The sequence below is a fragment of the Ambystoma mexicanum genome, chromosome 14, assembly GCF_040938575.1.
Source record: "Ambystoma mexicanum isolate Mex_15411 chromosome 14, UKY_AmexF1_1, whole genome shotgun sequence".
Classification (NCBI taxonomy): Eukaryota; Metazoa; Chordata; class Amphibia; order Caudata; family Ambystomatidae; genus Ambystoma; species Ambystoma mexicanum.
In genome coordinates this window covers 383,454,598-383,480,208 of record NC_090940.1, presented here as the reverse complement: position 1 = coordinate 383,480,208, position 25,611 = coordinate 383,454,598, and the positions used below count along the sequence as shown (strand labels likewise).

Here is a 25,611-nt window from a genome sequence, read left to right as displayed (position 1 = left end):
CACAGAACTTCTGGAATCCTCCAAAAGCGTAACTCGATGAAATCTTCACCCTTGAGGGGCGTAGAAACTCCGAAACAGATCCCCGTTGATCGGAAGTAGAAACGGTGGAACTTGAGGCTCTATTTAACCGAAAAAATGAGAAAATCTCCTGAAAAAAGCGTGAAAACGCAGCAAAAGCTCGAGAGCTAAGCACGTGGACTCCCAACACTTGAACGTGCGGTAAAAATCTGAGGATGGCTGCCAGGGGCGGGGCTTAGGGAGAGGGCAGTCATTGGCTGGGGGCAGTATGACCCAGAGACCAGTGATTGGTTACTACTGAGAAAGACAGATCAGAAACAAAACTGTTACTGATTTTTTCTATATTGAGGATTCCCGGCCTGACGACGGGGAATATTCATGAGCATGTGAATCCATGAGCATGTGAATCCATGCCAGACCCCATGCTGGAGAAGAGTAGTCACTACAGTGAGTAACCTTTCCTTACTCCTTCATCCTGTCCCTTTTCTCCAAATGATATGGCTGATTACAATGCACTACCCATATGCTACCAGTTTGGGTAAAAAGATTCTTCAGCTTCACCTACCCAAGAGCAGCATCATCATCATGAAAACCTGTGGCAAGTGTGAGAAACCCGAAAGTGTCTCACCCACCAGTCCCCAGAGATCTGTCACCCAGGTGTCCAGGACACAGTCATCGCTTTTAGATCCAGTTCCTGAGGGTAAACCAGTGCAGGAGGATCACCTGGCTGAGGGGTCTTCTGGGAGTGGGACATTGGATGGTGAAACACTGTATCCCCTTCCCCGTAACACCTTTACCCCATCCTACTAAGTAGGATATTTAGGAACACAACTCCTCCCCCTTTTACACCACAAACACTTTCTCACAGACAGCCCACTATGAGATAAAAGAACTAACACCTGAGCCATATACCTGACGTGGCCCAATACAACTGAACACACCTGACTTCCATTACACTTCCCCACAAGGATAAAAGGTGGAGCATGAGAGGACACTTTGAGCGAGGAAAAGCACATGAGGAAACAGCAGTTCCAAGATAGCAGTTAACAAGAGGAGAAAGACGGCAGAGCAGAAGGGCATCGCAAGGAGGGAAGTTCCCCATACCTTTTCAACAAGGAACCATCACTTTCACAAAGCCTCGAGAATAGAAAGTGTAAGACCAGGAAACCAGGCTGAGGGATCCTGCATTGTGTGTCAGAGGTACCGTGTTGATGGTCAAGGCGGGAAGAATCGCTAGCTGCTGTGGTACTGTCCTTGGCTCCAACAACAAAGCCGCGTCAGTGAAATCAACACAGCTGGTGAGTTGCGGAGGCCGATACAAGACCGATCTGTGTTGAAGCCAAGATTGTAAGCGGCAACATTGTATGCTGAATGCTGAAACGAACATTGTAAGAAACGTGTGTGATAACCAACGCGAGTAAAGTTGAACTGCAGTTGAGTGATTGAACTTTGAAACCAAGATATGATACCTTTGACAGAGTGGTCCGGCATCGCGTGTATGCTCAATTGGAGGTCTCTGTAAGGTATGCAGCTGAGAGTTGATAAAAGTGAAACAGTGGCAAACGATTGTGAAAAAATGATAAGTTACTCACCGTAGTGACTAACGTACTCTTAGTCCTTAGTCCCCTTCCTATGGACGGGAGACAGAACCCTATTCACCAGAAAAAAACGACTTTCGCTTTAAATTTAGACGCGTGCTGGGATGCGGCCCTGGGAGCATGCGCTACCCTGACTCTGCCCACCGGCACCACACCTCAGTCCCCATTGACGCGACGACAATATTTAACATTGCCTAATGACACCAGCATTAATTAGGGTGGAGGATGGTGGGATGTATGGAGGAAAGAGGACTAAGTTAGTCACTACAGTGAATAACTTATAACCCTCTTACGTCCTGTCCCCTTTCCTCCATACTGCATGGATGTAGCCCCAGGGTGGAGATTGGACCCTCCTTAAGCAAAAAGGTTTCTTAGAACCGCCTGTCTGAAGGCCGCTTCGGACTTAGAACCGGCATCCAAACAGTAATAGTTGCAGAAAGCCAAAGGGGTGGCCCAGGTGGCCACCCTGCTTATGACCTGCCACGGCACCTGCCGATGGAAGGCGATGGCTGTGGCCTTGGCTCTGACAGCGTGAGCGTGCATGTTAGCTGGCAGTGGCTTGGGCTGCCCCTCGTAGGCCTCTATGATGGCCACAACCATCCACTGTGCAACAGATGCCTGATGCCTGGGCCTGTAGCCCCCGAAGGTGACAAAAAGTGCGTCCGACTTGCGGAAGCCCTTGGTCCTGTCCAGATGAAATTTCAGAGTGTGCCTGAAGTCCAGACAGTGCAAGACTCTCTGAGCCTCGTCCTTGGGGTCAGCAAAAAACATAGGCAAGACTATTTCCTCGTTAAGATGGAAAGCGGATAATATCTTAGGTAGGAACGTCGAGTGAGTCCGCAGGACCACCTTATCCCTGTGGAAAGTGGTAAAGGGCTCGGAAGCCACCAGAGCCTGGATCTTGCTGACTCTGCGAGTGGAGGTAAGGCCCACCAACAAAGCGAGTGGAGGTAAGGCCCACCAACAAAGCTGTCTTAATGGTGACCAGCCTGATGTCCGTGTTAGGCAGAAACCTGTGCAGTTCCCTTAGGGACCACTGCAAAAGATTTAGGACTACAGGTGGTTGGCAGTAACCCCAATTGGTAGCAGTCTCTACCACCCAGATTTACCTGGTAGCTGTGGCTGAGCAGTCAGACTTCTCTCAAGATGAGTTAGGCAGTATATAGAGTATACACAATAGGTACAGAGATACAGTAGCACAAGCAAACACTGACCAGAGCTTTGGTGTAAAAGTATATAATAATTTATTTAAAGACACACATATATATATACAACCCTAATTACTTATTAGACAAGTCTTAATGAGAAACACCACTTATTTTCAACAGAGGTGAGCGCTTAACATAAGATGGCACTCTAATAAGTTATTAAAAAGGGAAGGAAAGGGCAGAGTTATGAGAACACACAATTTCAATACTTTTAAAAGAACCACAGTGAGGCAGGTTAGGCAGAGTCTACTGGAGAGCAAGGAAGTTCAAATGCCAGGCCCACTCTTAGGGAGAGCAAGCGAAATGTGTCCAGGATCACACAGTGGGGTTATGCCCAAAGATGCTTTGTAGATAGTTCACAAAAAGATTGAGATCAAGTCAGGAAAAGTTAGTTAACAGGTCCCAGGCTAACCCAGATTAGAAAGTCGAGGATTTACTGTCACCCTGAACGATCTGTCGCAGGGGAAGCCAGGCGGGACACAGTACCTGAAAGTGGGAAGAACGCTCCAGCGGGGGCAGTTGTCCCTGGCAGCGGGTGCAAGTTGGTGTTTCGTCCAGAGGAAGAGGAGGTCTCGACGTGGAGGAAAGCTGAAGGTCGTTGCGCTGCCAGGGAAGAAACCAGCCGCAGAGTTTCCCGGTTACAAAGTACAACCCTTTTCTTCGCGGTAGTGGTAAACCGTGGTATTCCGGTTGCCGGGGTGCTTGGCACGGGCAAGACGGCCACGAGATGGTCCAGGAAGGCGAAAAGACGGGCAAACTGGTTATCCCCACCAGTCAAAGGAAGAAGACTCTCTGGACTGGAGATCTCCTCTGTCGTCGGGAAAAGTGGTGAGGCGGTTCAGCAGGGCTCCACCAGTGGTGTCGTCGTTGCAGGTCGGCTCGGCTTCTCCATCCTCAGATTCTTTACGTCCTGTGGCGACTTCTGAAGTTCCAGTCCCCAAAGCCCTGCTTTTATGCAGAAAACCCCCATTCATTCAGCCTAGCTGTCTATCCACTGCCACCAGCCAAAACTCGGTCGGGGGGACTGGACAGTGCCCCCTCGAACAACAGACCCTGGGGCAATCTAATTGCCCAAACCAGTACGTCCACAATAGGATGGTTTGTACTGGTTCTGTTCACAATTTGAGACTAGTAAAGCCAATGGTGACTTTACATGGCCTGGGAGACAGTAGTCAGTCCCAGGGTATGGAGTCTATGTTTGGGGGTCGCTACGACACCCCTGCGTTACGGCACGGAGGGTGCTGTGTAACCCATATACCAAAAACACATGAAGCCCTATGGGGTAAAGGACCCCATAGCCCATAAAACACATACAAAGTCAAAGGAACATCTCAAATCATGTCGAAGAGTGGGAGGAAAAGAGTCTCACTCTTAGCAGGAGAAAAAAATAAACCCCAAAAATCCAGCAAAGCTGCTGGGGGACTCACTAGGTTTGGGAAATTAGCCTTTACAGAGAATTCTCCCTAACAGTCCGCGGATGCCATTGGCTCAAAGGGCTTGTGCGCCAAGCAGCCCAACACCACATTGAGGTCCCACACAGGGTGTGGCCTCTTGATGGGCGGGTAGAGCATGGACAAGCCCACCAGATGTTTCTTGACTATTGGGTTGGACGAATATAAGACTTCCTCTGAATTTCTGTAAGCCCCTATGGCTGCCAGATAGGTGCAACAGGTGTCCACCTGTATGCCCGAGTGCACAAGATGTGCAGAGAAGGAGAGCACGTCATCCAGTGTGCACGTAAGGGGGTTGATCTCCTAGGAGTCTGCCCAATGACAGAATCTAGTCCATTTACTCCTGTATTGGCTCCTGGTAGCCTGGCTCCTGGCGCCCTGAATGATCTCTAAGTTAGCCTGGGAGAGGCTCTGGTGCCTGAGGGTGACCTGCTCAGGAACCACGCTGCAAGGGCTAACTTCTGAGGTGTGGGGTGGAGGACCCTGGCCGCCTACTGGGACAAGAGATTGGCTGGACCCATTGGAAGGTGAATGGGTGGTCTGTCCGTGAGGCTGAGCAGTTCAGAGAACCACAGTGTCGACAGCCACCATGGAGCTATCAGAATGATGCTGAGGTGACCAGCTTCCTTTATCTTGTGGATTACCCTGTGGATCAGGGGTGTGGGAGGAAAGGCATAGGCTGTCATGCCTTCCCACCGAATCTGTAATGCGTTGCTCAGGGAGCCGGGGCACTGCCCCTGCCAAGTTGCGAACTGATGGCACTTCCTGTTCTTCCTGGAGGCAAATCAATCCATCTGAGGGTGGCCCCAGGTGTTGAAGACCACGTACAGTACCTGGTTGTTCAATTGCCATTTGTAATTGTCTGCTCCCAGTCTACTGAGTCTGTCCGCTCCCAAGTTGGCCTCCCACAGGAGGTGGATGGCTGTGAGGTAGATGATGTTCTCCAGGGACCATTCCCACATGCTGACCGCTAGGCTGCACAGCGGAGGGGCCTTGGTACCCACCTGCTTGTTGACATAGTACATGCTGGTGGAGTTGTCGATCTGGATAAGGACGGACTTGCCCCCAATGAGTGGAAGGACAGCCCTGAGAGCTAACCAGATGGCCCTGAGCTCCAGCCAGTTGATATCTTGTCGGATCCACACTCCATGGACGATGTGGCTGACCAGGGTGGCCCCCCCAGCCTTCCAGGGAGGAGTCCGTAGTGATAGTGATCTGCGGGGCCAGGTGCCGGAAGGCCTGTACACATGTAGGTTGCAGTCCCTGGATCACCATGAGAGGTCTGGGTGGAGAGAAGGTGGTATGCTGAAAAGCTCAGCTCGCGAGCCCCCCTCCTGATTCCACGAGGCTGCGAAGTGCAGCTGTAATCTCCTCATCCTGTGTGTCTCATGTGCGGCACAGCGAGGAGGACCACTGACATGATACCCAGTAAGTGTTGGTAGTACCAGGCCGAGGTCGCTGCTCTGGTAAGGAAGTGTGTAGTGGCTCTCTTGATAGCTGTAATCTTGTCCTCTGAGGGAAAGACCCTCTCGGAGCTTGTATCCCAGATGAGGCCCAGGAAGGTGAGGCTCTGCATGGGCTGCCGCTGCGACTTCTTGAGGTTGATTGTAAACCTCAGGTTGTGGAGAGTGTTCATATGTGCGGAGGAAGTGTGGGTAACCGCCTCCTGAGATCTCGCCCTGACAAGCCAGTCGCCCAGGTACGGGTAGACGTGGTGGTCCTGGGGCCTGAGGAGGGCTGCCACCGCATTCATGAGCCTGGTAAATCCCCTGGGGGCTGAATTGAGGCCTATGGGTAGCACCTTGTATTGGAAATGGCAGCCCATGATCTTGAATCGTAGAAAGGAGCGATGCTGCTGCCAAATCTGGACATGTAGATAAGCGTCCTTCAGATCCAGGGAGCACATCCAGTCTCCCCTGCACAATATCGCCACAATCAGTACTGGCGTAACCATGTTGAATTTTTGAAGAGGGAGGGAGCGGTTGAGGGTGAAAAGGTCAAACAACTCTCAGACTAGCCTGATTCATTTTTGTATGGCGAAAATCCTGGAGTAGAAGCCCAATCCAGGCTGGGACTTCTTCCACTGCCTGGCTCTCGACAAGCAACTGAACTTCTGCCAGCATAGTTGCGGTCCCAATCTGTGGGAGTAGAGGGGAGGAGGGAGGAGAGGAAGGGATAGGTAGCCGGTACACCTTGGATGCTACAGAGAAGATCCAGGGGTCCGCGAACTTCTGACGCCAAAACTGTGCACGAAGGGCAAGTCTGCCGCCCACCGGAGACACGCGAACCCGAAGGGACGCGTCATGCCTTCTTTCCCTCCGAGGCTGATGCAGAGCAGGGGGACTGAAAAAAGCCCTTACTCCCCCCACTTCTGTTGTTTGTGCCGGTGTTGACTCGGCTAGCGGTCTGGCTGCCTGGACCTCCGTTTTTGGAAGCCGCGGAACCCTCCGAACATCCGCCCCTTGTCGAGGGTTGATGTGACTGGATGTATGTCTTAGGCGTGGCCTTCATAAGGATAAAGACTTTGCAGTTTGCAAACTGTTTTTCTTTTTATCAAACTCCTCATTGCTGGTGGAGTGAAAGAGGTCACCCCCCTCGAATGGACGGTCCAATATGCATTCCGGGACGTCTGGGTTGAATTTAGTAGCCCAAAGCCATGCAGTCCTTCTCATGTCTGTGGCGATGCATATGGCCCGGCCACAGGTCTTAATGTGGGCCATGGTGGACTCCATAACGTCTTGCGCCACCATTTCTGCCTCTGCCAGTCCCGTCTTAAATCATGTCTGGCTCTGCACCGGAATTTCTGGAAGAAAGTCGGCTATTTCCCGCCAAAGTCTTTAGTTAACTGCTGCCAGCATGGCATCCACATTGGATTGACGAAGATGCAGCAAAGTGTTGAAATAAAGATTTTTCCCGTATGCCTCCAAGATCTTCTCCTCCTTGCCTAACAGCGCCGAGAACGAGGTGGCCAAGGATGAGGTGGCCAAGGATGACTGCGGCTTTGAATAGAGCGACGCCGCAGCAAGCACCAAAGAGTGCGGCTGAGGGTGGGCCGACAGCAAGAGCGGATCCCCCTCCATTTGCCTATACTTGCCATCAAGGCGCGGATTGACAGGCTGGGCCGAATGGGGCTTGGGCCACCCCTTTTTGGCCAAGGCAACAAAGTCTTTCTGCATCGGGATCGCCGTACTAGCTGCGGGCGTAGAGTGAGGACCTCTGCAAGTACTCCTGCCTCCGGTTGTTCGACTTCGGGTTGAGGAAGGCCCAAGTACTCTGCCAGACCTGTAAGTCATTTGTGGAAGGCCTTGGCTGACGATGGTGTGCCGGTGTCTTCTTCCTCGTCTGTATCCACGCAGGGTGTCCGGCTGGTCCAGAGCGGGCAGAGGGGTGCTGGGCGCCGAGGACTGAGGTGTGGAGACCGGTGCCGGAGGCTGGTACGGAACCGCCTGAACTTTGGGAGGCAGGGGAGCCGGAATCGAAGGAGCCGGCATGGGCAGCAGGGGCTGCACCTGGGCCTGCGGCGCTGGAGCCATAGGAGGAATGATTATAGGCGCCGACAGAAGGGCCGGAGGGAGCATGTCCCTGATTACATCCCAAAGGATGGACCCCATCTGAGGAGATCTCATGAGCGTGAGGAACTTTTCAAAGAACCTGTCCTCGCAGGCCGGTGGTGTCGCAGGTGATATTGACGGGGTAGCCGGCGGCTGCTGGGTAAACCTAGCTGTTTGCAGGGTAATCCTGCCCTGCGCTGCTGATGGATAAGCTGTAGACCACGTACCTGGTTGACACCAGTCCCACCTTGTAACCCGTTCACCCACCTGCTCCGTTCCTCTGGGTGGTATCGGACGAGCGGCTATCTTGTCCGGCGCGGCGGCCACCTTGTCCGGAGCGGCGGCCATCTTGTCGAGCTGCATGCCACGTGCCGAAGTCGTGGCGCTTGGCTCACTGGGCCCGGCCTCCTCCAGGACTCTTGGCGATGGAGCATGAGACCTACCCTGCACCTTAGGCCGAGGCCTGGTAGGTGTGTCGCCCTCGGCAGAGTTGCATGCAGGCGCCCCCTCAGCCATGTTGCCGGTACTAGGGCGTAGCCCCTTGGGTGTACACCCGGTAAAAGAACCTTGCAGTCTCTCAGCACTGTCTCCGGAAGGATCTACCGACCACTCGGCATGGCGGGCCGGTAGATGAATTAGCCTCGGTGCCCATGCTGATGCGAGAACCTGAGAGGTTCTTCCCATCTGGGCGTTTCCTTGGGAAGGAATCACCCTTGCGGGGTGCACTGGAAAAGAGTGGCCCTCCTGTTAGGGAGGATTCTCATTCTATGGCTAATTTCCCTTACCTATAGAGTCCCCCAGCAGCTTTGCTGGATTTGAAGGGTTTGTTTCTTTTCTCCTGCTAAGAGCGAGACTCTTTTTCCCCACTCTTAGGCATTTTTGCTATGTGTGTTCTAGGCTATTTTTGTGTTTAATGTCTATGGGGTTTTTCTCACCTCCATAGGAACCATCTTCATTCACATGTGTTACACAGCACCCTCCGTGCAGTGACACAGGGGTGTCGTAGCGACCCCCAAACATCTATACCCTGGGACTGACTACTGTCTCCCAGGGCATGTAAAGTCCCAATTGACTTTATTAGTCAATTTTTATGAACTAAACCAGTAAAACCCATCTTACTATGGAGGTACTGGAAAGGGTTAATAGTTTTTCCCTTATGTTAATTTTCGAGAGGGTACCGCACAGTCCCTCTCTCAAAAGTTTCTGGCTGGTGGCAGTGGTTACTGCCGTAAATATTTGACCGCGAATATTTCCCTATGGGATTTTCCCATTGTTCGAGGCTACGACATTTTCTGACAGCCTCTAACATACCGCCGGTTTATTTTTATATTAACTTTACTCCGGTAGGTTTTATTTGCCAGAACTTTAATATAAATTCTTTCTCGTGTCTTTCTCTAAACCCCTAACCCAGGTCGGGGATCCTTTGTCGCACTCTATCCTGATAGGCTGGAGGGTCTCCCAGCAAGGATGACCACTCCACTGTGTGAGTGACAGCTAGGCTGTATGAATGGGGCTCTTTTTGCATAAAAGCAGGGTCCTGAGGATTGGAAGAGCTAGACGTCACCACTGGAACTAAGAAGCCGAAGAGGAGAGAAGCCAAAGACCCCGGCAACGACTGAACCACCAGTGAAGCCCTGCTGCAGCGTCTCACCACTTTTCTTCCCACAACGAGAGGAGATCTTCATCTGCAAGAGCCTTCTTCCCTTGAGCTGGTGGGGCCAACCAGTTTGCCAATCGCCTTCCTGGGCCTGCCTTGGTCAAATCGCCAGTACCCTGTACTCGGAGACCAGATAGCCAGGCACCAGCCCACCCGGACCACGATTTAAAGGAGCGTACCTTTTATTTGTCGGGCAGCACTGCGGCTAGTTTCTCCCTGGGTAGTGCAGTAACTCGAACCTTCCTCCACGACGAGAGCCTCTCTTCCTCTGCTGGATCCCCCGAACTGCAGGAACAACCACCACCGCAGGAGCCACTTCTTCATTTTTAAGGTACATTGTTCCGCCAGGCCCCCCTTTCTAAACTAAGGGTGTTTTAAATCCTTTACCTACCTGTTGGGTTGGCCGCCCCTCTCTCTTAACATTGTCTTTCACCTTCTGCATCCACCTTTATGAAATCGTTAACCAAAGACTTGACTGCAGCTACAAGAACATTTTGCTCCTGGGCCCTTGCCCTGTACCACCGACTCTGGCACAGGCCTTTTGACTCTGGCTATATTTGTTAGAACTGCCTTCTTTAGATTGCTTCTCAACTAGAACTGTGTTGGTGCACCTACTTCTTATAATTACCCTTTTCTTCCCCTTTCTAAACCTTGTGAAATGCCACTTTGCTCAGTTTTGATTTAAGTATTTTCTATACTGATGCACTGTCTTGCTTAATTTGGTTCACAAACTCATGGGATGTGTTGCTAGGGTGTGTAAGAAGATATTTCTGTATAGCTTGTGCTTTCCCTCCCTTGTGAGAAATTGCTAGAGTATCCCTTGCGTGTGGTTTTCACTGTGCCGTTTTGCTCAGTTTTCACTCTGGTTCACTTGGTCTACAATTTAACTAGGGAGTGTGTATATTTTTCTTTGACTTATTTTAACTTGCTTGATGACTGTGATAAATGTGTTTTACTAGAAGTGTATAAAATAAATATATATATACTTTTTAATACAAAGCTTTGGTCAGTGTTTCCTTGTGCCATAGTATTGTAGGCCTATTGTGTAAACCCTGAATACTGCTCATCTCCCTCTTGAGATAAGTCTGACTGCTCAGCCACAGCTACCAACTAAATCTTTGTGGTACAGACTGATACCAAAGGGGATTTATTGCTCTCACCTGTAGTCCTACTCTTCTGTAGTGCTCCCTAAGGGGACTGCACAGGATTCTGCCTAACACCTCCCTTGGGCCTTTACTTATGTTTTACGAAGTCATTCAAGTCCTCTGGAGGCGACTTTTCGAAGAGCTCCCTCCACCTAGCTAGTCTGTTCTTCAAAGAACGCAAAGAAAGTGCGGCGCACACGGTGCAACCCTCCCATCCGTGGTCGGGGCCAAGGTAGCGGAGGCAAAGAGTGTGGGGATTTAATGTAGGATAGAGCTCCTCGCAGGCTGGACACCTGCTGAAGCACGCTGAAGTCGACATGCGCCAGGGAGGAGCGTGGCACCAGAGGACCGAGTACCTGATTGATAAAAGAATACAAAAAAAGACAGACTAAAGTATCCAGGGAAGAGCGTGTGGTATTACATGGCCGAAGCCAAACCCAAGAGCGCTGGTGAAATTGGCCCCGTCGACGCGGAAAAGGGGATTGAGGAATGGCGGCGGTAGGTGGGGTCAGGGTAGCGCTTGCAGCCAGGGCCGTGCCCTCGCGCGCCTTTAAATTTAAAGGGGAAAAAGATTTTTTCTGGTGAAAAAGGTTCCGTCTCCTTTCCCTAGCCAGGGACGCCCATGCAGTATGGAGGAAAGGAGACAGGACGTAAGAGTACAGCAAGACAATGGAATATGCAAAAATACAGGAAAGAAAGCAGTCCTACTAGGCCTTGTGAACATTTGGATCGTGCAAGTGCAGAGAGAGAGAGAGAGATAGGACAGGGGTAAGGGGTACGTGCTAAAGGATCCACAGAGGTGAAGTGCAAGGGAGGTAGTTGCAAGGCAACAGGTAAGTGCCAGGCCATGACCACTGGAGGAGTCACCAGTAAGTGCAGGTCTGCAAGGTAGAGTGCTGCCCGAAGGCAGGTGCAGGGGGGGGAGCGGATGCTGCGGGCGATCAGACAGAAGGCCAGGACCCAGAAAGACACATAAGGGCCCAGGCCACCAATCGCAGCTATTGCAGGGTTTAGCACAGGAGGGAGAGAGGAAAGGAGGATGAAAAGAGGAAAGTCTTGAGGTGTTTGTGGAACTTGAGATCCGGCTCAAGAGGAAGAAAAGGGGGAGGCTGTTTCAGAGAAGGGAGCCAGATGAGGAGAGGGAACGGCCACGCGTTCTCTGCTTAAAGAAGTGCTTGACAAGCAGAGAGTTGGAGCCGGAGGATCAGAGGGACCTGGAAGGAGAGTATTTGGTGAGAGCAAGTTGCAGACAGCCTTATGGATGATGCAGAGGGATTTAAATTTGATCGTTGCAGCAACCGGGAACCTGTGGAGATATTTTGGTGCTGGAGAGATACTGTCCCTGGGCTTATGGTCAAGGATAAGTCTTGCAGCCCTATTCTGGATTTGCTGGAGGGGGCGGATGGAAGAACTCATCACAATGTCATCTCACCTCCACTGGTTCCCTGAAGGCCAGCCCCAAGCACATTCCTTCAACGCCATGCCTCAACATGACCGCTCAATCCCACCAGTCCCAAAACCATATCAACCATAATCTTCCACCTAACACTAGAAAGGATGCAGCCGTACCACGTAAGAGCCTGCCTAACAAACATCCACCAAGACACCAGCAACCTGCCCTACCCCCTCGCCAATCCACTACCATCCAGGGCCACTCACCCCCACCACATTCATTCAGCCCCTCCTGACCTACGCCCTCATCAATGCTTGCTCACTGATGGCCCATGCATTGGACATCAATGACCTGATTACCAAACACAACCTCAATGCCTTAGCCATCTCTGAGACTTGGCTTCACTAGGCATGTGGCCCAGCCCTATCGCTAGCTATGCCCTCAGGGTACACTATCTTCCGGAATGACAGACCCTCCTCAAGAGGAGGTGGCGTTGCCCTGATAGCTAGAGAATCCCTTCCCTCCAGACGGTGTAACACTTCCATCAATGGCACCACCGACTGTCTATTTATTTAAACTCTCGTCATCACCCACTTGCGCCATCACCATCCACCTCATCTAACTCCCACCTGGCCCCACTCAATTTCGAATCAACCCTACTTCACACTCTTCAGGATAATCTAAAAGCCTCTTCTAAAATCATCTTGCTAGGAGACCTTAATCTAGGCCTTCATGACCAAAATGACCCACGAGCAAGCTTGCTCTATGACGCCCTTAATACCGTAGATTTTTGTCAGCGCATTACCAATCCCACCCACACGAAAGGACACACTCTAGACTGGATTGCAGACCACAATTGTGATGTCTTCACAAGCGCCAACACACCATGTCCCTGATCAGACCACATCATCCACTTCTCTATCCCACAGCCCTCTAAACCCAAAACCACACCCAACCCTCTACCTCCAGCTGTAACACAAAGCTCGCAGAAGCTCACCAGAGACAAAATCTTGCCCCCGCTCAACACCCCAGGCCTCCTGCCCCGTTCAAATCCAACCCCATTTCATTAGTGGATATTTTCACCTCCATCCTTTTTAATGCAGTGAACACCATAGCCCCCTCTAGCTCCTCACAAATCAAAAACACTCAAACTCATGGTTTACCACCGATATTTTGCAACTGCGACAGGCTCAGCTAACTTGGCTAAAGGATCCCACTTACTCTCTGCAAAATGAGTTCATCAAAATATCCACACTCTACAAATCTGTCACAATCACAGCCAAATCGAACTCCTTCAATTCAAGAATCAGCAATTCCAACTCTGATGTAAAAGAAATCTTTACCATCTTCAGAGAACTTGAATCTCCTGCCCCACCCTCACTAAAGATGTAACATGGTGCGCAGACATCCAGGCAGCACTACTAGGTAAAATCGACACCCTGAACACAAAGATCCTCTCTCAAAAAGCTACATTCAACAAAGACCCCATAGCCACTAGTATCAGCTGCACCCCTCCCCCATTCGTCACCTCCACCACTCAGTTTTTCTTCAGAGACCTCTCTGAAAGTGAAGTCCTAAAGCTGATCAAAAGCCTGAAACCTTCCAAATGTAAAGGCGATATATGCCCTGCATCACTCATCAAAGATTGCACTGACGTGCTAGCCCTCGTTTCCACAGCCTTTATAAACCCTTCTTCTACTATAAGCACTGTTCCAGCTAGCCTCAAAGAAGCTTGGGTCCTCCCTCTCCTATAGAAAACCTCACTAGGCCCATCCATTCCATTCAACTATAGGCCAATCAACACTGTCCCCTTCCTAATAAATATACCAGACCGCAGGCTTCCTGAACAGAGCCCTAAATATCTGGGATCCATTTATGGACTACGCAGCTAAGTTTCCAGCTCTCACTAGAAGACCTCCACTGACCAGATGGCTCCAAGGCAGCCCGCTTTACTTAGCTAAAGAAACAGGAGGGGATGAACCAGAGCACGGGGGCCCGCCCTGGCACCGTGAAAAGGCATCGACATGGACAAATATGGACAGCACTAACCACTGCATAGCCTATCCCCTGGCGTGAACTGCATTATTGTATTGGCACGATTATCGAATATTTCAATGTTGCTGATGTTGTGTATAACTGTAAAACCCAATAAAATGTTATGAAAAAGAATATATACTAGACCGCGCAGCCTACCTGCAAGTTTAGCAGTTCCTGGAGGACAACAAAATCCTAGGGATGCGTCAATCCGGCTTCCACCCAGGGCACAGGACTGAATCTGTCCTTCTCGACCTAAAAAATCAGCTAGACAAGGTCAGAGATGAAGGAAACTCTGCCCTGCTCATCCTATCCACAGCATTCGTTTTGGTTAACCACCAAATCCTCTGCCACCGCCTCACCACTTACGCTAATTTCTCCCCACCTGCCACTGCCTGGATTGCGACCTTGTTGGAAGGTAGGGTCATGAGGGTCTTCTCAGAGATTGCAAATGCCTCGCTCTCTCTCATCACCTGTGGTGTACCTCAAGGGACTTGCATAGCCCCAACCCTTTACAACATGTTTACCAGGCCACTTTTTAACATCCTGGACTCCCTCGGCATAGCTTACACCAACTATGCAGACGATACTCAAATCCTGATCCCACTCTCAGGCAACTACACAGATGACTGCCACCCTCAACAACATCTTCTCTACAATATAGGCATGGATGGCAGCTAATCATCTTTGTCTCCACAGCAACAAGACGGAAATCTTATTTGTCGGCCCATCAAATGCCCTTAAGTCTCTCAATATTCAATACACTGCCTTCCAGATTGACAATTGCCTAATTCTTGTCTCAATCTCTGTAAAGACTCTAGGAGTTTACCTCGACGCCTCACTCACTATGTCTAGACATCTAAGCGCCATCGCCTCTTCAGCAGCCTACTCCACTAAGGTACTCAACACAGCCAGACCCTTCCTCACTAAAAATAACTGCCTTACGATTGCCCGTGCCATCATTGACTCCAGGATCGACTACTGCAATGTCTTATTCACAGGCCTCTCCTCTGGAAATATCCAAAATCTACAAGTCATCCAAAACAATGTCTTGAGAGCAGCCCTCCATATCCTGAAAAGAGAACACATCTCTAAAGCTAGAAGAGAAGCACACTGGCTTCCCCATCCAGGAGCGCATCACCTTTAAAACACTCCCCATTACCCACAAGTGCCTCTCCAATACATTGCCCCCATACCTCCACCAAAGAATCACCAAAGCTCACTCCTCAACACCCACTAGGACCCCCTACACTGATCGACTAGACGTGCCCAATGTAAAGAGATGCAAAGCTGGAGGCTCAAGCTTCCCTTACCTTGCTGCCAAACTCTGGAACGACCTCCCCACCACCTTGAGGGCTGAGAAATCCTACTGGATCTTTCGTAAAGCTCTCAGAACTCTCAGCTCTTGTCCTAACCCACAACCCCACCTGCACACTGTGCCTACTTGTCAAACACTGATCTCGATCACCACCATACTGGACCTTTAACATTTATGATTATGCCCCTCAATTATGTAATTGAGGAAGAGTTGTAACTGCACCTATGCCAACCTAGTTTTTTCGTGACTAAAAATCACAATTGTATGACAAAGTATGTTTTCTTGACTTATACCTGCAACTACGCCTCAATGTCTCCGGGTGGCTGTGCGCTATCCAAATGAAATAAATAAATAAATCAAATAGAAAAAGAAGGTAGATTAAGGAAGAGGAGTTTGCAGTAGTCCAGCCTGGAGAGTACCAGAGCTCTGGTGAAATTGAGCGTCTGGGGGAAAGTGAGGAAAGGGAGGATGCCCCTGAGGAGGCTGAGTTGGAAATGGGCCTTCCTGGCAAGGTTCAAGATGTGAGGAATGAAAGAGAGAGAGGAGTCGAAGATAACTCATAGGTTTCTGGACTCAGAGGAAGGGGAGGGGGAGAGCCCATCAAGGGTGGCCAGAGTGAGGGGGCAAGGAGGGAACAGGGGTCCCAATCAGAAGAATCTCAGTCTTGCTGGCATTGAGACCAAGACTGGATAGCGGACAGGCAGTCAAGAATGACAGAGGAGGTCAGAAGAGGTACAGTGGGTAGTCTGAAGAAGAGTTGGCTGTCATCTACATAATACTGAAAGTGTGGTGAGAAGGTGGAGATAAGGTGAGCGAGAGGAGCGAGATAGATGTTAAATAGCCAGGGTGAAAGGTTAGAGCCCTGGGGAATGCCACAGGTGGAGATAGAAGTGGGTGAGGAGAAATAACCCAAAATAACCATTACAATTCCATATCTGCGGGCTTGAGACCTCCTTGTTCAAAAGGGCATGTCATAGTATCTCATTGATCCGTGGCCATCCAAGGCTCTATACCAAGTGTACCAAAAGTGAGCACAGTCACTTAAAAAAGGGCTTCCCATGGTAGACCGGGATATTAAGAAAGAGATACAGAGGTTTTGGAAGTATTACCATCTTTGCCAGTGAGATGCTGCCATATGTAGATAGAATAAAGGAAGAGCACCCCACCTCTGAACCTTGTGATATAGGGAGTCCAGGAGGGAAATGTGGTTATCTTGAAGTAGCATTACCTGATTTCTACTAATCATAATACCTAAATACTTCAATCTATATGGCTCCCATCTATACTCCCCCAAGTGCAAACTCCTCATTCTTAAACTTTTAGGCTCGAGACAGAGAATCTTAAGATTTGTATTTTGCCTTCTGAGGAGTTCCCGTCCACTGGAAACTCGGATTTTGCGAGGAACCTCTCTTTCTCCGAATGAGCCCTCCATTGCGAGGAGCCTCTTCTGTCTGAGAAACCTTTTTTTCCCTGAAAGAGCATTCCTCTTGTGAGAGGACTTTCAGTTATGAGGAGATACACTTCTACACAACCCAAGAGATAAGCTTCTACACAACCCAAAGTGGGAGGGTGTGAGATAGATCTGTATTTGAGGAGTCATCCAAATAACAAAGTATCTTCCTCTTCTTGTTGGTGGAACAAAAACGTTTTACACACATTGGGCAGCTGAAAAAGGGATTTCCCTGTGCTGGGTTCCCCAGACAGACTTGCATCTTCAGCCATGTGAAGACTGGGACGGGTATTAAAAATGGACAAAACAGACCTTAAGTGCGATGGGGTGCATCAGCTTCTCTCCCTCAATGGCCCATGGGCAAAAGGGAGCAAAGGTATACAACAAGAGGAATAGGCTGTAAATTGAAAGTCTTTTCTGACAGCTATTCATTTCTGTGTTTACCAAGGACTCCCAGTCTGATGACAGGAATTATTCTACCATTTGACTATATGTAAATTCTAATGCTAGAGAACAGATGATAAATGAAGAAAATGCTGCCAAAAGTAAAATAAACATCACATCTGTCTCTCAGACCGCACACATCGCTCCTTCTTTTGACAGCGACTTGAGTAGCATTTTATGAGAGCATGGAGAAAATAAATGTGCTACTGACGAGTGTTATATATAAAGCTATCTGCTCACCTGACTGCCTCCATGTTCTGTATCAATGTACCGTGGCATTGGGAACCTAGAATGAAGAATCTCTTGAGCATCATCAAATGGAGCTTGCAGCAGATTACGGAAATTCTCATACTCAGGCATTTCTTGGTAACCTGCTTTACGCCATTGTGCTATTGTCTAAAAGTGAAACATGAAAAAATATTAGAACATATTATTGTAGCATTAAATGCTTGAATTAATTAATTCATTTATATAGGGGTAAAGACTGCAGGTAGGCCGCGTGTAAGTACAATGACCAGTTACAAAAAAATGGAAAATGCCATTACAAATGAAGTTTAAAAGTATATCCATGCATACAGAAAAAAAACAACAGAATATATTTCAAAGGTAAACCGTTATTAGTCTACTCTCGGCTATAGAAATTCTGTTATCTAATCTAAATGTGTTAAGGATGTCCAAGAAAAGGGCTTGTGAAGAAGCAGTGCTCAACTCTATTTTGCGATGTGTGCCGCTTTTCAAAATGAAAAAAAGTACAACATGTTTGCTGTAATAACTACTGTACAGTCCTCTTACATCTATGCTTATGGGATGTCAGGAGCTTACAAAGGTAAACTTAATTTGAGTCAGGACAGTGTTTCACTTAGACAGACCTTCCTCAGGTCATCTCCTTGGTGGCCAAACATGTCAAGTTCTCTGGTAGAAAGGCAAAATGTATGCATGCAAGAGTCCTCCAGTTTGCGTAAAGTCTGGATCTTGATTCCTCCCGGTTGCTTGATACAACAAAATATTTCAGGAGTTATGGGAAGGGGTAGCCAAAAAAATCCATAATGAATGTCATAATTCTTCTTATGGATTCAAGGGGCCCTTTTCCCATCACCGAGAGTCTCTTGTTTGTCCTGTTTTCTTGGCAGGGTCTCAGAGTTGCTTTAGTAAAATGGGACGACCTCTGGGGTCTGAAGTCCAAACTGGTAGTTCACTGGATCTCAGATAGCCTTGCACAAGGGTCCCAACTTTAATAATCAGAAGGCTATGTTTTCCACTAGCTGTATGCTAGCTTCCTCATCACTTCCCAGTCCAGGGTCCTGGCACTCCAGATCACCAGACCAGTTTAACTTTCTCTTCAACCTCTTGCCATAAACTCATTCCTATGGGATGTTTCCTTCCCCTCTCTGTTCTGGCACTCAAACCTGCACTGTTCCAATGCTTTCCACGTGCTTGTGCTCTTACCTTACCAGAGCCAGGCTCCATCATTTCATACTCAGGGTTTGCCCTCTTCCACACTACTACCATAATTCTTTCTGGGCCACATGTGCCCTTCACGCCAATCACCTGATCTGTCCCTCTGATATTCTTCCTCTCCTCAGCTTTCCCCCTCATCTTCTCGGTTGTCACTCCCCTGCCTCTTCTCTTCTCACATCCTCCTGTCCTCTATCCAATTACCCTGGTCTCTAAAACTTCTGAGGTTCCACCTTGTCATCCTTTCTCCAATCCCTTCCATTTTCACAAAGGACCTCGCCTTATATAGAGCCCGAACTCTGCATCCTAGGCTTTCCATGACCTAGTGGGCTTTTGGTATGCTTCTCTGAGAAAACTGAAATATGGCTGCTTAACTACCTTTCCGATGTGCCTTCCTGGCTGCATCATGAACTCTGCCCTGCTTTAAAGGCTTCCACAGTGGGAGCTGATAAAGGCTTCCACCGCCATAATTATTCTGATTTGCGTTGATGTACAAAGAGAGCCGATTCCATCAAAGCAAGCCTCCTTTGCCTGCTGAAGGTGGCAGGATTTGTCAGAGTGAGTATTAGCGCCCCACACTACGACTTCCTTGTGGTCTATAGCCAATGTCTGTAATGAGTAAATCTTTGCCCCATTGCCCGCGGTCAGCTAAGAGCTGAAATGCAACAGCATTTTATGTTTGGGTTGGGAGCTCTGGTTCTCTGTTTGGGTTGAAGGTATGCAACAGTGAAGGTCAGGCATGTCCCATTGATTGGGTTCATTATAGTCAGGCAAGACAGCCAAACGACTCACAGTTGGGACCCCTTAATAAAGGGAGGAGACCCACACCAGCAGGGGTAGGAGAGCCGATGTAGTTGAACGAGACCACGAGGTCTGAGTGCTGGCAGAGATCCCGGAGTACCTGCAGGACCCAGAGCGAGCGAGTCGCATGGTGGTTGCGGGACCCGGGGCCCTTGAAACAGAAGGCGGGCAGCCAGAGCTGTCAAACTGCTAACTGCTGTGAAGCAGAAGGGACATGGTCCGCATCCTTTCAGAACACTGGCGTGTGCAGAAGTGCCCAGTCAGTAAGCAGAGTAGAGGCGGGCTGCTTCCCGGCTGCAAAGAAGGTGAGCAGAAGCATCAAAAACCACAGCAGTGGAGACGCGAAGAGCTGGTAAGTGGCAGGTGACACAGGAAGACCGGAGCGCTCCGAGGGGACCGCAGGCAAGTAACGGTCCATGAATCTAAGTAACCTGGAACTATATTGAATACTGAACTGAATGAGAATTGCAGCTTGAATCAAACTACACTATATTGAATACTGAAATGAATGGAAATTGTGGTTTGAATGAAACTATGTTATATTGAATACCGAACTGAATCAAAATGCTATTTGAAGAAAACCAAGGCATACGGAATACTGAATAAACATTTGAAGTTATACAGGCATAGTGAATGTCTGACTATACGTCTATGGTAAAACAAAAGAATGATGCAGAAAAGTGTTATTGATGCAGAAAAGTGTTACAGTAACCAAATAGAACATGAATGTGTGAAGTTAGGAACCCGAAGCAAAAGAGTCTGTGAAGGAGTCAAACAAGGCCAAGGGGAATGTATGATTCCGCAACGTGTAATGGGTGGACCGTGTGGTCTGACAACCGCGGCTAGACCAGGGAGCCCTAAATGGTGACAATCAAAAGACATTGTGAATAAACCATGTAGAACTGTGAATTGAACATAAAGCAAGTCTGAAGGTGGGTCAAGTGGACCTATTGTTTTCTTGTATTGAACATTTGAAATGAGTGTAAGTGGTAAAGTAAAATCTTGGGGAAGTGAACACTGAAAATCAAAGTAACTGAGAAACGCTGCTTTGGGGAAGGGAACCTCAAGGCCTTCTTGTTGTGTGAACTGTGATATATTGAACTTGTGGAAGGGTATCTCAAGAACTGGCAGAACGTTAACGAGGCAAGCAACTACTGAAACTGTGTTAAACGTGGGATAGGGAGCCCAAGAAGAACTTTACTTTTGAACACTATTTTGTTGATTAGGAAGAACCGCACACCCTGTGTATTGCTAGATGTGAGGACAATCATACATTTTGACACAGACAGACCTTTGATTTGGACTTCCCTTAGTTGTCTTTAGGTAGGGAAATCCCCAACATAGTTATAGGCCAAGTTAGGCATTGCACCACCCTGATACTTAATAAAGATTCTACTGTTGAATTGGAAATATGTTGTCTGCGTCATCTCTTGATACCATGTCTGTCTCACACCACAACAAATATGTGTAAGTATGGTGGAGTCTACATCCCCCAGTATAAATACTTGGTGGTCCAACGGGAGAGTCACTACCAATATCGATTGAATATAGGATACAATGTGTTGCAATATGGCAGACCATGCAACCTTCCAACAGATATGTATTAAGGTACTACATGCCAATAAACAGAGTTCTCTTTGATCAGTGTACAAGCAACAGACTTGACTGCGCTAGACCACATGTTCAACCATGAAAGTGCGAATATCTCTGTCCCCAAGTCATCTTCCTCGCGTATCATGTAGGGGTAAGAAGGGGTTCTGGCTTTCATATCAAGAATGGTAAAGAATAAAATGGTTCTTATCTTCCACAAATGTAGTGTCGCTTGTACGTGTGGCACTAACAGTAGTATGACAGAACCAGTGACAAAGATGGATGTGGCCCACTCTATCCATTTCCTCAAGTCTAAAGGCTTGTTCAAAACCCATGAAGTCTAATGGTTGGCTGCGTTTCTATATTTGACCCAATCATTGAAAGCCTCCCTCCAAGAAGCGGATCAAATAGATTTGCAGACTGCTGAGAAGGAAATGTTGTTCCAAATCAGAGAGCATAGAGTTGGGAATGAGGAGCCCTGGCTTTTCATAATAACACAGTTCCAATCATAAAACCTTGTACTAGTGTATTGAAGAGTTTTCTTAGGCAGACACTGTTTTTTAGGCAGAAACCAGAATTAGTCTCTCGGTGGAGTAGGGAGCCCCACGGTAAGATCAGGAACCATATGTTGTCATAAGCAGCTATTTTCCAATCTATTGCAACTGTTTTGTTTGCTGTTAATAAGTATTTCACTATATTTGGGTCTGCAAGATTGCCCTTCAACCGTGAATATTTAAGTGTTTTTTCTCCAGGAAACTATGAATTGTATTCCAAATAAATGTAAAGATCCTATGCTGAATGAATTTAATCATTTTATTAGGAATGCGTCTAGGGCACGATTGATATATAAGAGTTGAGGAAGGCAAGTTCATCTTAATCAACTGAATTCCAGCGATCCAGGAGATTGGTGCTACAGTATCTCCCCAGATCTTCAAAAAGGGAGCAAATTATCTCTGTGATATTATGTTGAAAAAGGGATTGGTACATTTGTATTAGGAAAAGTGCCAAGCACGTGATTTTTTCGTGTTCCCAATGAAAACTCCAGGATGACCGAAGAGTATGCTATATTATTTTGATGAAACCTGGGAAATCATCCCTCGTCCCAAAGCGGTAGCCACCCCTTATGGGACCATGGATGTGACCCTGCTATTCTTAAATGCCCCCACCCACCAGGGACAGGGAGTGGGATCCCACCATGGGCGACACCCTCTTTGGGACCAGCAGATCTAATATTCGTATACAGAACCTCCCGGAATCAGTGGCGAACCCAGATTTGAAAACAAGGTCACTCGAATTTTTGAAGACCTACTAGACAAGGAGCATGTCGCTGACGTCCCGATAGACAGGGTCCACAGAACAGAGCTAGGGACATGGTGGCAACGCTAGTAAGATACCAGCATAAGGAAGCGTTCCTCCGCGCAGCCCGACCGGCGTAACCCATACACTACAACAGAGTGGAAATCTATCTCTACCCAAGACCTGGCCCAGTCCACCCTCCTTAAAAGATAGGAAATGGAGACAATCCTGAGACATCTGCAAGACAAACAGGTCAAATATAAATAGACGAACAAGTTACTCTCTTACCTGGTAAGATTCTTTCGATGGGATGGTCCGACGATGTATTCCATATCTATGACAGTAATCCACACAGCTTTGCTGCTTCGGAAAATTTTCGGCGTCTGCGTCCTGCGTCGATGACGTCGATGCGCCGTCCTCGAGGACCTCCTCCGACGGCCGACGTCACTGGATGTTATAAGTAGGACGCATGACGCCCGTAGCCTCAGTTGTTGTTTTTTCTCAGAACGTGTGCCACCAGTCTGCTGCCAGTCTGACACACAAAGCCTTGCGGAAACGTAAGCTGCAATCGCATAAGAAATTCTGTAGCGGGGAAGGTAGGGAGGGAGCGATATGGAATACGTCGTCGGACCATCCCATCGAAAGAACGTTACCAGGTAAGAGAGTAACTTGTTCTTCGAGGGGATTGGGTCCACCGAAGTATTCCATATCTATGACAGACTCCCAAAGCAGTACCAATGCAAGGAGGTGGGAAAAGAATTTAGAAAACAGAAATTTAGCATGCCCAATCAAATTGCGGAGTAAAGGACCGCCTTGCCAAAGGCCAGATCCTGCCCCCGGATGGAATCGAGGGAATAGTGACGTACAAAAATGTGTACCGAAGCCCAGGTGGCTGCATCACAGATGTTGTGAATAGGAACACCCCTCTGCAGGGCAGTAGAGGCAGCCATACCCCTGGTAGAATGGGTCTGTAAGCCAACCGGTGGGTCCTTACCCACCAAGCGGTAACACTCAGAGATAGCCAAAATAATCCAGCGAGTCAAAGTCTGTTTCGTCACAGCCTGTCCCAAACGCTTTCCAGCGTAACCAATAAAGAGCTGATCGTCCACTCTGACCCGGGACATGCGTGAAATATAAAAGCTTAACGCTCTCCTAGGATCAAGCCTATGGAGCCGCTCCTCTTCCTTACCAGGATGTGGAGGATAAAATGCCGGAAGAACAACCTTCTGGCCTAAATGAAATTCCGACACCACCTTCGGAAAAAAAGAAGGACGACCTCTAAGGACAACCCTGTCCTTATGAAACACAGTGAAGGGTGGCTTAACTGAAAGTGCCTGTAACTCACTCACTCTGCGAGCAGAAGTGACCGCAACTAAAAATACAGTTTTCAGAGTTAACAGTCTCAAAGGCCATGAATGCAAAGGCTCAAACGGAGCACCCATCAGAAACTTGAGAACAAGGTTAAAATCCCAACCGGGCAACTGGAAAGGTGACGGAGGGAACACATTAGTGAGCCCTTTCAGAAACTGAGAAATTAAAGGAATTTTAAAATAGGAACACTCTTCAGACGAGCGCTTAAATATAGACAGCGCCGCCAGGTAACCTTTAATGGTACCCACTTGAAGGCCTCTGTGGGCCAAAGAAAGCAAAAAAGACAGAACCATGGGAATTTCACATGCAAAAGGATCCACATTCTTAACCCTGCACCAGTCGCAGAACTTCCTCCAACGGCAACGGTACAGGGACTTTGTTGCGAGCCTTCTGGAGGTCCCAATCCTTATACCTCAACCTTTCAGAAACCAAGCGTGAAGGTTGAGGGACCTGACCTCTGGATGGAGAACCTGACTCCCCTCCCGTGAGAGCAGATCGTCTCGGTAGGGAAGACGACGTGGAGGGCAGATGGAAAAGTCGAGAAGGTCCGGGTACCACGTCCTCTGGGCCCACGCCGGACCTATGAGGATCATCCGGGAACCGAACCTCCCTAATATCCGCAGTACTTGCTGGATTACGGGGACTGGAGGAAACGCGTACAGCAGAGGGAAGGACCACTCCACCACGAACGCGTCTCCTAAGGCTCCGTTTGGAGGAAATTCCCGCAAGCAGAACCTCTCCCACTTCCGGTTGACACTGGAGGCGAAGAGATCCACTTGAGGGGTCCCCCAAAGGGCGAAGATCTCCAGGAGAATCTCCTGAGCCAACTCCCACTCGTGAGAGATCGCGCTCTGCCTGCTCAGAGCGTCCGCCGTCACGTTTTCGTCTCCTGCCAGATTAACTGCCGAGATCGAAACTTCCTGCTGGATTGCCCAGAACCAGAGCTGCATCGCCTCCCTGCACAGAGGAAGTGACCCTGCCCCCCCCCCTTTTTGTTGAGGTAGTGCATGGCCACCGTGTTGTCTGTCAGGATCAGAACATTCTTTCCTCGCACTGACGGCCCTCAGCTCCAACAGATTGATATGGAGTCTGGACTCCGAGGGGGACCAACGACCGCTGACTGTCAACTCGTTGGCATGAGCTCCCCATCCCGTGAGGGATGCGTCCGTCACGAACGTCACATAGCCATAATGGAGCCCCCCTCATCATATTGCCTTCGTCGGCCCACCACAGAAGGTCCTGGGTGACCGAAGACGGCACCTGAACAGGGTCCGACATCCTGCCGGAGGACTGAGACCACTGGAGCTTGAGTGCCCATTGCAAAGATCTCATCCGCAACCTGGCCTCTGGCACCAGAAGAATGCAAGATGCCATGAGGCCGAGCAGTCTCAAGAACTCGAACGCTGGGAGAGTCTGGGCAAGTTGAAACTTGTGCACCATCTGCTGAACGTGATGAGCCCTCACCTGGGGAGGAAAACACTGCCCCAGGGACGTGTCGAGCACTGCTCCGATGTACTGGAGCCTCTGAGTTGGTGTCAAATGGGACTTCTTTAAGTTGAGGGAGAAGCCCAGCTTGTGGAGGGAGTAGCAGGTGACTGACAGATGATCCAGGACTTGCTCGGGAGAGCGCGCCCTGATCAACCAATCGTCCAGGTAGAGGTAGACGTGAATCCCCCCCCCTTTCCTGAGGTGCGCTGCCACCACTATCATGGGCTTGGTGAAGACCCTCGGGGCGGAGGTCAATCTGAATGGCAGGACCCGAAACTTAAAGCGCGAGTCGCCAAGCGCAAACCTCAGGTACTTCTTGTGCTTCGGATGGATCGGCACATGA

At 49.0% G+C, this 25,611-nt stretch overlaps 1 protein-coding gene across 1 annotated transcript in view; it reads right to left on the bottom strand.

Moving 5' to 3' along the window:
* The window catches only part of SEC23A (SEC23 homolog A, COPII coat complex component), a 1,668,754-nt gene that overhangs the window by 35,615 nt on the left and 1,607,528 nt on the right, over window positions 1-25,611 (bottom strand). The window contains exon 18 of the mRNA XM_069637506.1: window positions 17,508-17,663. Coding sequence (XP_069493607.1) covers window positions 17,508-17,663 — 156 coding nt within the window. The remainder of the gene's footprint in view (window positions 1-17,507; window positions 17,664-25,611) is intronic.